Raw genomic sequence first — 15,574 nt, 5'->3', positions numbered from 1 at the left:
TAATATTTTTGGCACCGTGATTTCTATTAGCTAGTAAAGATTGACATTTGCTGCTTGGTTTTATATTATTGATTCAAAAAAGTACACAAATAAAAATATATAAAGTATTGTAGATTAAAAAGTCTAGATAGGTGGTGGAATATTAATTTAGATTTTATCTTGGGTTCAGTCTCAAATAAGTTTTCCAAAATTTTTATCAAAATAATCTTTATTGTGCCTACATCAAAGAGAGCAGCCTTATATCTAACATCTACTTTATCTTGATAATTTTATATGGTTATTAAGTGTTAGTAGAAATAATATGCCTACAAATGGAAATTGGGATCTAACCACTGATCATATATTATTATATACATAATCTCACTTTTGTATTCCTATTGGGGTGGGCAGAGCCACAAGTCATCTAGAAAACTATCCGCAGCCACTTGTGTTTTATGTGGCATGCCATAGTCATCATAGTCAGATACCTCTTTATGCAATAACTCGTGGCATGCAATAAAAATAAAAGTGGTAACGTTTTATAACTAGGCAAAAAAAAAAAACAATTATATTTTTCAGAATATTTTATTAGGGCGACCATTATCGATTAACGTAACATAGTCAGAGGTAGATCCATTGCCAGATGAACAAAGTATCCACACATCACAAGCTTTAGCGATCATCAATGTTAAAATCAAAGTAACGTAAGAAAAATAACTGTTAACATGGTTGCCAACTTCTGCTTCGCTAATGTCTTCCATTGTCTTCAAATGTTCTGGATGATGAAGCTGATATAGCTGGTGACTCTGGTAAAGACAGATGGTAAGCCAACCTGGCAACCGAGGTCAGATGTGAACGACGCAATTCCCACCTGTAACCAAAGAGTGCAGTATTAGAACCAGAACATACTGGCCTTATTGGCTTCTATGCTGTACTTGGAATAAATGAAAATTATGAACACGGTCAACTGCTTATCTACTCGAACATGATCACTTGTCACCATAAGGATCATCACATCCATCTTTGAACATCGTATCAAAAGCAGCGATCTTTTCTTTGATCACTTGTTCACGCTGTCATATTTTATAAGATGAAGCAGATTTCGATTATTAAACTGATTTGTTCACATCACGAAGATACATGCAAATATTTCAATTTCTAACAACCTAGCATTATCCCGTTTTTCACAGGGTCCGTTTACCTAACCTGAAGATTTGACAGGTTTGGTTTTTTACAGAAGCGACTGCCTGTCTGACCTTCCAACCCGTGAAGGGAAAGTCTGCCCAATACAGGTTAGGTCACATACCTCCGAAAATAAATTTCTCGGGAATGTGGGTTTCCTCACGATGTTTTCCTTCACCGCTGAGCACGTGATATTCATTTATGATTCAAACATGAATTCGAAAAAAATCGACAATCACTGGTTTTGGCCTGTGCTGGATTCGAACCTGCGACCTCAAAGTGAGACGCAAGTGTCAACAATCTGACATCATGCTTCTTTAAACAAAACAAAATTAATAAGTACTGTGATGTAAATTTAACTAAATTAAGCTTTTGTTTAGCAATTTGGCAGTCCCTGGGGTGACAACTGGGAATATTCTTCCTACTTGTCACTGGGCAGACGATAATTGCTACGTCCTCATCTGAACCAGACCAGTACGACCAGTATGGAGTATAATTATCTTTTGTACTACCTACTTACATGACACTGCTGCTATTTCGAGCATCATAATATATTATGCGCAATTGTCAAATAGCAATATTGCTTTTCAGATGAATTGCCTTTGAACCCACTAGCACTAACCAGAATATTCTGTCCGTTGCGGTTGAGAACGAGCGGGCCCCCGGTGTCTCCTGCGCAGATACCAACGCCGCCCGCGCCGCTGGTACACAGCATGCTGGGCTGCACCCACAACCCCAGCAGGCTCTGACACTGCGCCACACTCTGTACTTGCAGGGTCACATGGCTTATCTGGGTGCCCGTCGATATGCTGGTTTGTTCTGAAAAATGTAGAGCTGAGGACCGTAGCCAACTGGCGAATGTTTCTATTTATATAACATTTACTGTTATTTACCTTCCGAGGAAACACTAACATGTTATTACTCGAGTTTATAGTCAAGTTTAGTCTCTTTAGCAAGTATTCTGTAGGTATTCTGGTAATAAATAAATGATTATTCGTTTTTGTTATTATTTTCTTTTCCTCAAATAGTTTACATTACAGTTTGATATGTGATTATGTGCTTAGACTTTAGAGCCCAGTTTTTTTGTTTCACTGTCTTTTGATTCCCCAGCTGGCTGCAGCTGAAACTCAGCGTCATAGTCTAGCTACAGCTAGGCCGTGACATTTGCTGAGCTGAAGACGTTTCGGCATTAAGTATAATAATTATTAGGCAAACAACTACATGAAGAATGGCAAATCTCCGCTCCCCACTAGCGACTGAGCTAGGTTCACGGGTTCAAAACTCGGTTGTCTGCTAAACTTAGAAGTTTGCTTTCAGTAAAATATTTATAGTTGTTGAATATTTGACTTACGGTCGCTAGTTCTGCCATATCCGGCAGCAATTGCCCATGTTCCAACGAATTCTTCTGCAAGATCCGTGGCAGAAGGTAGTGCTAGAGGCTGGATCCTCTCTGCGAATATTAAATATTATTATAAAAACCGCATCGTTCCTTCGTTCGTTAGTGGTTCGTGCATTTTATAGTACGATTCAATATTATTATTGTTGTTGCGTCGGCTTTGTATATTTAAGGAAATTCTTGAAATGCAAATGTGTCATTTTGTTTGAGATTTCTTGATTCATACAAACATAATCTCACGCCTATTTCCCACCGGGGTAACCAGAGACTATAGAATTTCATATGCTTCGATCCTGACACACTTCTCTTGCTTCCTCTACATTCAGCCAATCATACATTCTGATTTCTTGATAAGATACGATAATTTTATTTCTTTCAGTAAAAATAGAAACAATATACAAGGTGTTAGTGACAGTGTAACGAAATCTTGGAAGAATCGCCTGTATGCAGGCCGAATACATCACGACACTGTTATGTAAATTTTTTATAACCTTTTTGTATTTTATGAGTTCTCGCAAATAAATTGATTTGATTTGATGATTCAGATCATGATTCTGAGTTGATATCAAGTGGAATTTTCCATCGCAAAACTATAGAATTGAGAATAATTTAAAAAAAAAACCCAAAAAAAAAACGGAAAATTCTACTTGATGTCAACTCAGAATCTTGGTCTGAATCATCCACTTCGGTATTCGTTACGATGTCACTAACACCCTGTAAATAAAAAAAAATGTTGTTAAGTTTATGAGTGTAAGTAAGTACCTATCAATATCATTCCGGCTACAGCGACAATTCAATATGAACTTCTGTAAGTATATATTAACTATGAAAATGTTTGAAGACTATAATACACAGTAAGTGGTTTGTTCTTATTATTGATTCTAAATCCAAAAGTCTACTTACGATTGAAGAACACGTTATTCGGGAGGTACACGACAGCAATATCATTGACCAGGGTAGCAGGACTGTACTGAGGGTGGGAGATCACTGTACTGGTGGGTATGCGAGTCCCACCAAAGAACAGGTACTGAGAGCCGAGGACGACCAGGAACTGAGTCGCCTGGTGTCTGCCGTCGAACCAGCATCGCGCTGCGGTCACCAGGCGGTTGGCAGAGATCAGAGTTGACCCGCACACTGAGTTGCCTGAGATTCCTTCTAAGCTGATGATTAGGCCACCCTGATGATGAATAAAAAGTTGAAACATTGGAAGCAACACATTAGATACTTAGGTAAGTACGTCATTAAAGTCTGCAAGGCTCAAAGTCCTTTTTAAATCCAATCTCTATGGAAACCTGGATCTTACGAGATTATGGTAACTACAACTTGAATTGTATAATGTAAGTGTAGGTATTTTCGCACTTTCTTACCTATTTATATATTCGTCACAGAGTATTTTAAAACTTCAAGAAGTAGGTAATAATAAACTTGCTGTAAGTACCAAAATCTACTATTATTTTTCACTACACCGAACCGCAGATCATAAATACCTACTACTTAGTACCATAGTACTAACAAACAAATAAAATAAGGGGTACAAACTCACCAAGTACGGATGTACGTTAGCTGGCGCGAAACTGCCACCAACGATTCTGCTCGCATCGTCAGCCATCAGGTTCTCCTCCGACAGTTTTATCCTGTTCGCCTGAGGGATACCCACAGCCTCGTGGTATCCCAGAGAAGCTGCGGTTCCATCCTCAGGGAGGACAACCCTGAGAGCCGTAGCTAAACCAACAAAACCGAGAAGCAGAGCCGCACGCATTTTATAAATGATCCACAAATTTATAGTTTCGATGAAACTTATAATTTGTTTATCAAGGTTCGGGTTGGTATCGTGATTTGTGTAGATAACACTAAGGTAATCCGGCCGAGTATTTAATCCGGCCACTTTTTTTTTTTTGACGTGACTTATTGTAGATTTGCCGCAGATGGCATTAACTACTTGGCCGGACAAATGGGGAGCGCTGAAGGCTCTCACCCGGTACAACGTTTAAGACAACAGGCCTGAGGGTGCCCAGTTGGGCGCGAACCTCGGCTCAGGGCGTCGTCTGAGAGGAAAAATATTTGAAAGAATTAATCGACCCTAGTGGGTCGATAGCGATAAGCGATGAGGGAAATCGTCGACCACGCCGGCGGGGTCGGTATCGGGGTCCTGAAGTGTTTGGTGTCGCGAGCTGATTGGCTGCCTCTATGGCTAGAGTAATCGGGTCGTCGGGAAATCCGGCCACGTGGTTAATGACATCCGAAAATCTACAATAAGTCACATCAGAAAACAACGGAATGAGGCTCATGTAACGACTACTTACTTACATCAGTAAGTAGTAACCGGGACCAACGGCTTAACGTGCCATGTCAGGGGCCTTTGGCGGGTCAATAGTAACCCTGACACCAGGTTTGATGAGGTTGGTACTCCACCTCACAACCCACACGATAGAAGAAGAACGGAATGAGGGACTTTTCAGGCTACGTTCCTCAAAAACAATATAGATGGCGCTGTATAGATTTTCCTTCTAATTTTACGGATCATTACGGATAACAGAGATTTATGCATCGCTTATCTCTGTTTCTGGGCACTTACAAACGATGACCCTTTTTATTACACTCAGGCACAATTACATTTTCCATCCATTAGTAAGTATTCTGATTCAAATAAAGATAAGCAATAAGGATAAGTAGCTAGTAATTGTATACATAACCATCATCAGCCCATTAACGTCCCCACTGCTGGGGCACGGGCCTTCCCTATGGATGGATAGGGAGATCGGGCCTTAAACCATCACGCGGGCCCAGTGCGGATTGATGGTTATTAACGACTGCTAATGCAGCCGGGACCAACGGCTTAACGTGCCTTCCGAAGCACGGAGGAGCTCGAGATGAAAACTTTTTTTTTGTGGTCACCCATCCTATGACCGGCCTTTGCGAAAGTTGCTTAACTTCAACAATCGCAGACCGAACGCGTTTACCGCTGCGCCACCGAGCTCCTCAATTGTATACATACTTAATAATTATGATTCAAATAACAATTATTTTTATATAATGATTCTGTCATTACATTGTATTTTGGAATCATTATTTAACCGAGTAATGAGAAAATAGGTAGTTATCACGTTGAAGCTGTACAACGCCATCTATTTATTGTTTTTGGTGAACTTAGTCTGGACAGTCCCTCATTAGATAAGTTTTCACGTGGATCTAGAAGTTCTTATGATCTAAGACTGTAAGTTTAGCTCGTGACTACTTAGGCAAGGTTCTATAAATTAGGTACTTATTGTTCTTTGGCTCATACATGTATGTAGTAAATAGTTCATACTTTAACTTTATACTACATACATAACATAAACTGCCTATATACGTCCCACTGCTGGGCACAGGCTTCCCCTCAATCAACCGGAGGGGGTACGGAGCATACTCCACCACGCTGCTCCAATGCGGGTTGATATTTGTTTTTACGGCTAATAGCCGGGACCAACGGCTTAACGTGCCCTCCGAAGCACGGAATCATCTTACTTTTTCGGACAATCAGGTGATTCAAGCCTGAAAAGTCCTTACCAAACAAAGGACAGTCTCACAAAGTGATTTGGACAATGTCCCCATCGGGAATCGAACCCGGACCTCCAGATCGTGAGCCTAGCGCTCTAACCACTAGACCACGGAGGCGTTAACTTTATACTACACTCGTCCGCAAATTTTACGAGCCATGGAGCTCCGCGATAGTAACTTACATATTATGTTAAAAGGTCGTCTTGTGCATTAGGTATAACCTGCAGGGCAAAAAAAATCAAATATCGACTATCATGCAAGAAGATCCCTCCTTATCAGAAGAAAGCTAAAAACCTTAGTATGATTAGGTATTGACAAAATATTGCCTTTGTATGCAGTATTTTACGAAAAGTAATGATAAAATTGAAGCCTATCACATAAAATATACATTGCCGGTTAAGTGGCTATGGAATTTGAGAAGTAGTAGAGCTATTGTGGTTATCTGTTTTAGGAGTAGTAGTAAAAGAGAGTGGGGTTGAACCGGCGACAGCGGTTTTCATAAAAGATGCGTCCCAACGTCCTTCTTCTATTCTGTGGTTGAAATGCACAAACTTTGTTCATCAATTCCAAAGTGGACATTTGGTCGTAGATATTTGTTTCCGGTTTGGTAAAAATCACTTAGGTACAAAATGATAAAAATAATATAATAATAATTCTCACACAATGAAAACTGGAACGTACAAATTAAATACAAATCCATTGTTTGTAGCGATATGACATTATTCTACCTACATTAATCTACGTACGTCGGTTTGAAGTAGTTCATTGGTAATTACATAAATCGCTACTTTTCTAATACCTACCTAGTTATTATCTGTCATGCGTGACTTGTAGGTTTTTGTATAGCCATATCTTCAAATCTCGGAGACGAGATGTCCTAGAAAAAGTTTATTTAACCCTGCATAATGGCTAATAATTATTATGGTGCGCTGAAGCCAGGGGCTTTGTGCGCGAGTTGGGGCGCCCACTCGGAATCGTATCTGGTGCATGCAACGCATATCGCTGGCTGTTCAACGCGGAAACGCACCCAGCATTATGGGTACATTTGCACCAGGCAGCGGTACGATTCAAGGCGGGCTTCTTAATTAATATAGTTTAGTTTAAGTGTTAATTGTACATAATTTATTTTATTTTGAGTTCTGTTTATTTGTTTTAGTTTTATTTTAATTTTATTTGTTTTGTTTCATATTTTTCTAATATTTTTGTTATGTAATTGTTTTGTTTATGGTGTAAATAAATTCTTTACATCGTTTGTGTTATGTTATAAAAGAATAAGGGCCTGTAGACACAGGCCTCGATTCCTGCAGACACGTCCTAATTTAATTTTAAGTTGTACCCGCCATTTTCTTATATCCATGAAAAAGGAAAGGGACGGATGATTGTCAACTGTTCATGAGTAAATAACCCGGGCGAATAAAATTGCCATCTCGCTGATATGCGAACCGTTTGACGTGCGCTTTCAACTTAATTCTGTCGGGTTATTGGCCAACTTTTTTGACGTGTGTTCCATAAATGTTATGTCTGTCGATTACACATCCCTTTCCTTTTCGCGGTATAACTTAAAATAAAATTATCTCTCTTCTATCAACCCTAACAGGACACTTGCTTACATAAAATATAATCCCTGAAAAAAGTAAAAATGTTTCTTTCCTTAATCAATCAGTCGCGCTAGAGACGTACGATAAGGAACTATCAATCTAGATAATCTTATAATTACTAATGAGATTAGATAAAGTATTTATTTTAAGTCTTATCTAGTAATCAGTCTTGATTTTATTTTACATTTTGATATAACTTTGCAGAAACGCAACAAGTAGGTTTCTATATTTAGACAAATGTAAAAAGAACATACATACACACATCATGCATATGACATAGCTGGCGAGGAGAGAGTGAGTATACTTTAGAATAGAATAGAATAATTCAAATTGTTTTTTTTATTATTATTTTAATTGCTTTTTCTTTGCCTACCCCTTCAGGGATACAGGCGTGAAGCTATTTTAGGTTGTTATGTAAAATATATAGTTTTTATTCCCTCTTTGTCGTGTTGATAGCATTTCATATTTAGAATTTATTGTCATTCGTGATGGAGTTATAAAAAAAAAAACGATTTAACTAAAATTTGTGAAATAGAGAATATTTTTATTTTTTATATATTTTTTTATTTTTAGTTAGTCGCCTCAGAAATGAGTGTGATCAGTGATGTGCCGTTACCGAGAATGTTCCCAAAGTGGGAATGTTCCCGTTAAAAACTCTTTAATAGTAAGAACACTGGCTGGTTTTCTTTTTCAAATACTTAGTTCTTTCTTGTAAGGTAAACGCTCCTATTAACGCCACCCAAAAATCGACATCGTTTACCGCCACCTTTTTTAAATTGCGGATATTTTGAATTGTGTCTGAGATAGAAAATTGATTCAAATGTCAAAAGATACATGTATTAATTGACCATGAAACGAACATACCCCTGAGCGTGGGCAACAACAGTCTAATTTGTGATTGGTCTGTAAGTGTGCAGTGTCCGCGCAAGCAACGCGCTCCATACAAGCCACTACTGAAATGCATAAGCATACAACATTTTTTTCTTAAGGTTTTGTGTCCGATGAAACATATTTTTCTTCACTTTAGTAATTATAACTACTTGTTAATACGTTTAAGAACTGAGAAAGCATGCTATATTTGACATTTGTGTTAGTTTTAACTGATTAATTTGAGTTTTAAAATGTGGCGGTGATAGAAGCATACATTTGCAGTTTGGTTACTATTACCGCCACCTATGGCGGCGATCGATATTTGTATGATATTTGTATTTTTTAGTTATTTAAGGTAACATGCCCAATCATTCATAATGTTATCATCTTATTTTATAGTATGGTTCATGAACTATATTAAAATCTATTAACGCCACACATTTGGTGTAATTCAAGTATCCTGTGCTGCATAAAAGTTAACGTATTTTTTTAAGAATTGTATGAACAAGTAGTTGAAGTAATTATGAATTTCTAATTTAAATACTTTATATATTTATTAAAATATGCTTTGAAAATGGTTATTACATACGTAGCTCTCATTTTGAATATTTATTTGTTTTCTTAAGGCTAATTTGTATGTGGCGGAAATTGAAACACAGAAATTACATACATGTTTCTATTACCGCCACCATAGATTCCCTCTTATGATTTATAGACAGGGTGATGCATTATTCTTCGGACTGACAGAGACGGACGGACAGACCGAAACGGACGGACAGATAGAAACAGACGGACGGACAGACCGAAACGGACGGACAGATAGAGACAGACGGACGGACAGGGACAGACGGACGGACAGAGACAGAAGAACATACAGAGACAGAAGGACAGGCAGAGACAGACGGACGGACAGAGACAGACGGATAGACAGAGACAGAAGGACAGACAGAGACAGACGGATGGACAGAGACAGACGGATGGACAGACGGACGGACAGAGACAGACGGACCGGCAGAGACAGACGGATAGACAGAGACAGACGGATGGACAGACGGACGGACAGAGACAGACAGATGGACAGAGACAGACGTCAATTATGTATATAAATTTATGAAACCAAAAGATTTTTCTGTAGTTTATGTCATAATTCATTTAATAAAAAAAATAACAATAATAATAAAGTTTATTGAAAACTCCTCATACAGAATCATTTCGTCAACTCCCGAAATCCTGAGGGAGATTGAGAGTTTCTATAGACAGCTATATTCCACGAAAACATCAGGCGAAAGCATGGCTCGAGACCCTCGAGCCAAGCTTACCCGACACTACACTGAAGATATCCCGGACGTCAGCCTGTACGAGATTAGGATGGCCCTCAAACAGCTCAAAAACAGCAAAGCGGCAGGAGATGACGGAATCACAGCAGAACTTCTGAGAGCGGGCGGAACGCCAATACTCAAAGCCCTCCAGGGGCTCTTCAATTCCGTCATATTTCAGGGCAAAACGCCGAGGGCATAGAGCGGAAGCGAGGTGATCCTGTTCTTCAAGAAAGGTGATAAAGCCCTACTGAAGAACTACAGACCTATCTCGCTTCTGAGCCATGTCTACAAGTTGTTTTCGAGGGTCATTACGAATCGTCTCGCTTGCAGGTTTGACGACTTCCAGCCTCCCGAACAAGCCGGTTTCCGAAAAGGCTTTAGCACCATAGACCACATCCATACGCTGCGGCAGGTTATACAGAAGACCGAAGAGTATAATCTGCCACTTTGCTTGGCGTTTGTGGACTATGAGAAAGGGAGACTTGAGCGGTGTTGCAGTCTCTTCAGAGGTACCAAGTGGACCATAGGTACATCGAAAAGCTAAGGGACCTCTACCAAAATGCCACTATGTCAGTTCGAGTACAGAACCAGAGCTCTAATCCGATCCGACTGCAGCGAGGAGTGAGACAGGGAGATGTCATCTCTCCGAAACTGTTCACTGCTGCATTTGAGGATATTTTTAAGCTTCTGGACTGGAAAGGATTTAGGTATAGTCCTAATGGCTGAGACTCTGGAAGACCTGAACACCATGCTCGAGCATCTCAGTAACGCATCCCAACGAGTGGGTCTTAGCATGAACATGGCAAAGACAAAAATTATGTCCAACGAGCATGTCGCACCCACCTGGAGTGGGTTAGGAACGTTACACTCGAAGTTGTAGACCAGTACATTTACCTAGGACAAATAATCCAGTTAGGTAAGTCCAACTTCGAGAAAGAGATCTCTCGTCGGATCCAACTCGGATGGGCAGCGTTCGGGAAGCTGCGGAATATCTTCTCGTCCAAAATACCAGTGTCTCAAGACGAAAGTCTTTGACCAGCGCGTGTTGCCAGTGATGACCTACGGCAGTGAGACGTGGCCGCTTACTATGGGTCTCGTGAGGAGGCTCGGCGTCGCTCAGCGGGTAATGGAGAGAGCTATGCTCGGTATTTCCCTGCTTGATCGAATCAGAAATGAGGAGATCCGCAGGAGAACTAAAGTCACCGACATAGCTCGGAGAATTGCAAAACTGAAGTGGCAGTGGGCAGGACACATAGCGAGGAGAACCGATGGCCGCTGGGGCGGAAAGGTTCTGGAGTGGCGACCACGTGTCGGACGACGCTCAGTGGGTAGGCCTGCTCTACAGGGTAGACCGACGATCTGGTGAAGGTGGCGGGAAGCCGCTGGATGCGGGCAGCGCAGGACCGATCGTTGTGGAGATCCTTGGGGGAGGCCTATGCCCAGCAGTGGGCGTCATACGGCTGTTGATGATGATGATTATTGCAAACAGTTCGTTTACAGTTTTTGTTGGAACGCTGTCTTTCAAGCTAGGTGAACCTGTATTTTGAGAGACAGTGCCTTCCCAATTTATGTATCTATTAACTACATTGACAGTGGTAAAAATACGGTATTAAAACAACCTTTTTTAAAATAAAGTATTTTATTGTATCTGAATAGTTGGTTAGATATCTCGTTGGCGGTATTCGATGCAGCAAAGGCGGTAATAGAAAAAACCGCAATTCATGTGGCGGTAATAGAGGCAAGTGAGTTTTCGGACATAAAATTATTTTTTATCCAAAATATTCACTCAAAATTAAAAATTATTGATGTATTTAGCAGAAGACAGTCATAACAATACAAATAGAATAAATAAGCTGCACTAGCAAATACAGAAGTACTTAATTTCTGAGAGGTAATCAGAGCATAGCTTAACCTGGCGGTAATAGGAGCGTTTACCTTATGCTAGTTTTTTCTGCATAAAGGCTAGCTAGCTTATAAAGCTCTTTTTATATAAAATAAGTTTAATATAAGTTTTGCGCCTTTTTACTTCCTTTTCGTTCCCACTTATTGAAAATAAAAAAATAAATGTCTTATTTACTTAAATTAAATTTAAGAAAAGTACAATAAAGTGAAGAAAAAAAAATAAAAAGAATGAAACTAATAAAGTATACCTAACATACATAAACAGAATATACACGTCCCACTACTGGGCATAGGCCTCCCCTCAACCGGAGGGGGTACGGGGCATACTCCACCACGCTGCTCCACTGCGGGTTGGTGGAGGCATTTGGGCATAAAGGATATTTGTATTCAAAATAAAAGTCTTAATATATGTTCCAAGCTCTTTTATTTCGACCAGGTACCACGCCTGAAGACTCCCCTCCTTCTCTACTCTACAGCGCAACTTAACACAGTGCGATGCCACGTCATATTACAACTAGTCATAAAATATACATAAATCCATTGATTTCAATCTAAATATATTCCAAATCCTCGCAATTTTATTTTAACATCAGCCTGTATTTCTTTTAAGGTTTAGGCAACCCTAGGGTTTTTGTATTGGACTGCTGATGATCGTCTTCATAGAAGCTGCAATTTTATAACATCATAATATGAACGATATTTTGGCAAGTTCATTGAGCACTTTAAATAGTGGATGATGATGCCGCTAGGTTTTCATGCTATTCGTCATACACAAATAATTATAATACCTATTAAAAAGCTAAAAAACCTTTAATAGATTTTCTTTGCGCTGCCTACAACTCGATGCAAAGCTTGGATTCGATTTATTTTTAAATTGAAATCTCCACTTAAATTCAATTTTACAACGGCCGCTTAAAGGGCTAGAAATTAGGACAAGTTATAATAATTTACAGATCAATAGACAAGGGCTAAATGATTTTAGTCCATTGCTTTGCAACGACTCAGTTCGTTCTTTGCAGTGCTGTGGGACTTTCGAATAGGAAGTAAGTTTTGACACAAGGTGGTGTTTTAAGCACATTTTCGACGAATTACCTTAGTTTTTCGAATAACTTTCAATCAGGTTACTCTTTCTAAGGTGTCGATGAAATAAGATTCAAATTCGAACACCCGCAACAACATTTCTGGTCAGTCGCTATATATTTTAATTATTTTATCCACAACAAATAAGTGTTTACTACGTAAAATTCAAAATGTGCGACATAAGCTTCCACATACTTAACTAAGTATATAAACGCGAACTGAAAATCCACAACAACTTTTACAGTAACATGCAGTTTAATTGTCGATTACATTATTATCCTGACATATTTAAAGTTAACAAATTATGACTACAAAATGTTGAGACTAGAGAATAACTTATATATAATTATAATTATTCGTATAATTATTTTTTTATTAAAACTTGAGTTTGTCGCGGGAGAACACTGAGTTGATTAGTAAGAGAAATTGATAGTAGAGTCGTAGCCACGAAAGATGTCCCACGACCGCGGCGCTGGCGTCGCTGTATCTACATAGAATTACTATGAATTGTCATTTAGTTCCATTGAAATCCGCGGGACTTCTTTCATGGCGCGTACTCTGATGTAATGATTTGCTATATTTTTTTTAAAGTGTTCCGTTCCACGCAAGGTGTTGTCAAAGTGGCATATTTACGTGAAAACAAAATGTACATAACCAACATTTACTAACAGATAACAATTAAAATGGGAGTATCAATAAAATAATTCGATGTTCCTCTTAAAAATAAAAGTGCAAGGTTGAGTCAGCTGTAAAAATAATAGTGCAACGTCACTAGAAATCTATTAAAAGACAATTATTTAAAACTATTTACAAGCCTCCAAAGCTATTTTTTACTAATTAATAGTATTTTCACTTTGAAAGGACAATTCCGTTTTCAATGTTTCCACAATACTTTTATATTTACAAATGATTGATTACACCGAAACAATTGATGAGAATGAAAAATATACATCATAAAAATAAATATAGGACCTACTATAATGTTTACTAAACAACATAAAACAATATAAACCAGTATAAATCTAAAGGAAGCGTTACAACGAACTACCATACGATATCACAGTTCATTTATGCAAATAAAATAATCAAGAAACTCGAATATGCTTAGTTTGCTTAAAATATTATCCATATTACTTTTGATCACTTGAAGATGCGTGGATATATGGCAAAATCGACTTAAAATATAAAGATAGCTTCAATAGCAACGATTTCAGCAAAATATTTACCTATTTTTATTTTTGGCAGTGCCTTTGCCAATAAAGCACATATTTTTTATTTTTTTCAGTAAATATTTTTATCTTGCAATCCAAATTTAATCAAAAACACCACTTCTCAAACATAAAAATATCAATTGTTTAGTTACAAAAATGAATAATTAATGAGTAAGTTATATACTTCTTTTATTTTTATTAATTTATAGTAATGTGAACACTGAGAAGCGTGTGGTTACTTTAGAGAGATATTCTTTTTAAACATTTTATGGCTCTAAGTAAAGTCTATTTTATACAAATATGTATGAATATTTTATTAAATATCATTCTTACTCTATCATTCAAAGTAGTTGATGAATGTTAGAGAGAGAAGAAATAACTTTTACAGGACGCTAACAAGTCCTCGGCAATTTTCTTAAGTTAATATAAGATGTAGATATGATTATTTTGAAATTCGAATGGAGTTTTAAATTACTTTTAAAGTTTCATGATTTCGAGAATACTTATCATTCATTATCAAATTTTCAAAAAGTGTCAAATTCGGGAATGCTCTGTTATTGTGTCGTGTTTCTATTCAGAGAATTCTATCCCACCGGGTTTACATTTAATATACATTACACTATTACATCCAACTTATTAATAAAGTGTTCAGTATAATTTGGCAAAGGTTGGCTGAGGTATCAGCATTATTCTTCCTAACACAAACCACTTTCCATTTTTCATTGCTAAAGGATGTTTAACTTTCTTCCTTTGCCAAATCAACTGACCACCATGTTTTTTTTTTTTCAAAATGACAGCTAATCTTTGACGTTTTATTCTAATGTTATATTTTTTATGATTGTATGGAGTGATAATATAAAGTGCCAGAGTGCTATTCAATATCGAGTGAGTAATTGGCTAAGCTTGCGTGTGTTTATGTTGGACACAACACTTTGAGGATGTAGTCTGTTAGGAGCGTCGGCACGGTGGGACTGTCGTCGTTTATCGCCTTCAGAACTGTAACAAAAAGGCAAAACGAATTAGATGTCTTTGTTTTAGATGCCAGTATTGTTCCAATATTTTTTCTACGGTATTTTTTTTCTTTGATTGACTTGTTGTCGAATTGCCGCAAATGGCATTAAGGAGCGCTGAGGGCTGTCAGCCGGTACAACAATTACGACAACAGGCCTGAGGGTGACGACCCTAGTGGGTCGATAGTGATAAGCGCTGAATGAGGAAAATCGTTGACCACGCCGGCGAGGTCGGCATCAGGGTTCTGAAGAGTTTGTTGTCGCGAGCTGATTGGCCTCCTCTATGACTAGAGATTAATTAAATAGATAAACTTCTGTGCTTAAATATTTGATAATGCTTTAAAGAAAAAAAGGAATCTTGGGTTGCTGTTGCGTTAACATGTTTTATTTTATTTTTGCCTATATCTATTAACATCGTAAGGCCGAGATTTCCAGACAATAGTTATACCAAGGGCATTCGGTATTACGACTTTAATGCTATTATTACATT

At 38.2% G+C, this 15,574-nt stretch overlaps 2 protein-coding genes across 2 annotated transcripts in view; both read right to left on the bottom strand.

Moving 5' to 3' along the window:
• Positions 1 to 545: 545 nt before the first annotated feature.
• On the bottom strand, positions 546 to 4,356 carry LOC126373349 (collagenase-like). The gene is made up of 5 exons (XM_050019491.1): positions 4,101 to 4,356; positions 3,461 to 3,734; positions 2,513 to 2,611; positions 1,784 to 1,980; positions 546 to 850 (listed from the first exon to the last, which is right to left on the bottom strand). The coding sequence occupies exons 1-5, from the start codon at positions 4,314 to 4,316 to the stop codon at positions 746 to 748; spliced, it is 891 nt and encodes a 296-aa protein (XP_049875448.1). The 5' UTR covers positions 4,317 to 4,356; the 3' UTR covers positions 546 to 745.
• Positions 4,357 to 12,190: 7,834 nt separating this feature from the next.
• The window catches only part of LOC126373334 (fasciculation and elongation protein zeta-2), a 54,721-nt gene continuing 51,337 nt past the window's right edge, over positions 12,191 to 15,574 (bottom strand). The window contains exon 7 of the mRNA XM_050019464.1: positions 12,191 to 15,070. Within this exon, the coding sequence (XP_049875421.1) occupies positions 14,988 to 15,070 (83 nt within the window). The 3' untranslated portion in view covers positions 12,191 to 14,987. The remainder of the gene's footprint in view (positions 15,071 to 15,574) is intronic.

Source organism: Pectinophora gossypiella, chromosome 15, assembly GCF_024362695.1.
Source record: "Pectinophora gossypiella chromosome 15, ilPecGoss1.1, whole genome shotgun sequence".
In the NCBI taxonomy this organism is placed as follows: Eukaryota; Metazoa; Arthropoda; class Insecta; order Lepidoptera; family Gelechiidae; genus Pectinophora; species Pectinophora gossypiella.
This window is presented reverse-complemented; position numbering and strand designations above follow the sequence as displayed.

Coding starts and splice junctions, on each gene's coding strand:
- LOC126373349 (XM_050019491.1), bottom strand. CDS start 4,316: ATGCGTGCGGCTCTGCTTCTCGGTTTTGTTGGTTTAGCTACGGCTCTC. Junction 3,735..4,100: donor CTAACGTACATCCGTACTTG/GTGAGTTTGTAC, acceptor ATTCATCATCAG/GGTGGCCTAATCATCAGCTT. Junction 2,612..3,460: donor GAATAACGTGTTCTTCAATC/GTAAGTAGACTT, acceptor TAATATTCGCAG/AGAGGATCCAGCCTCTAGCA.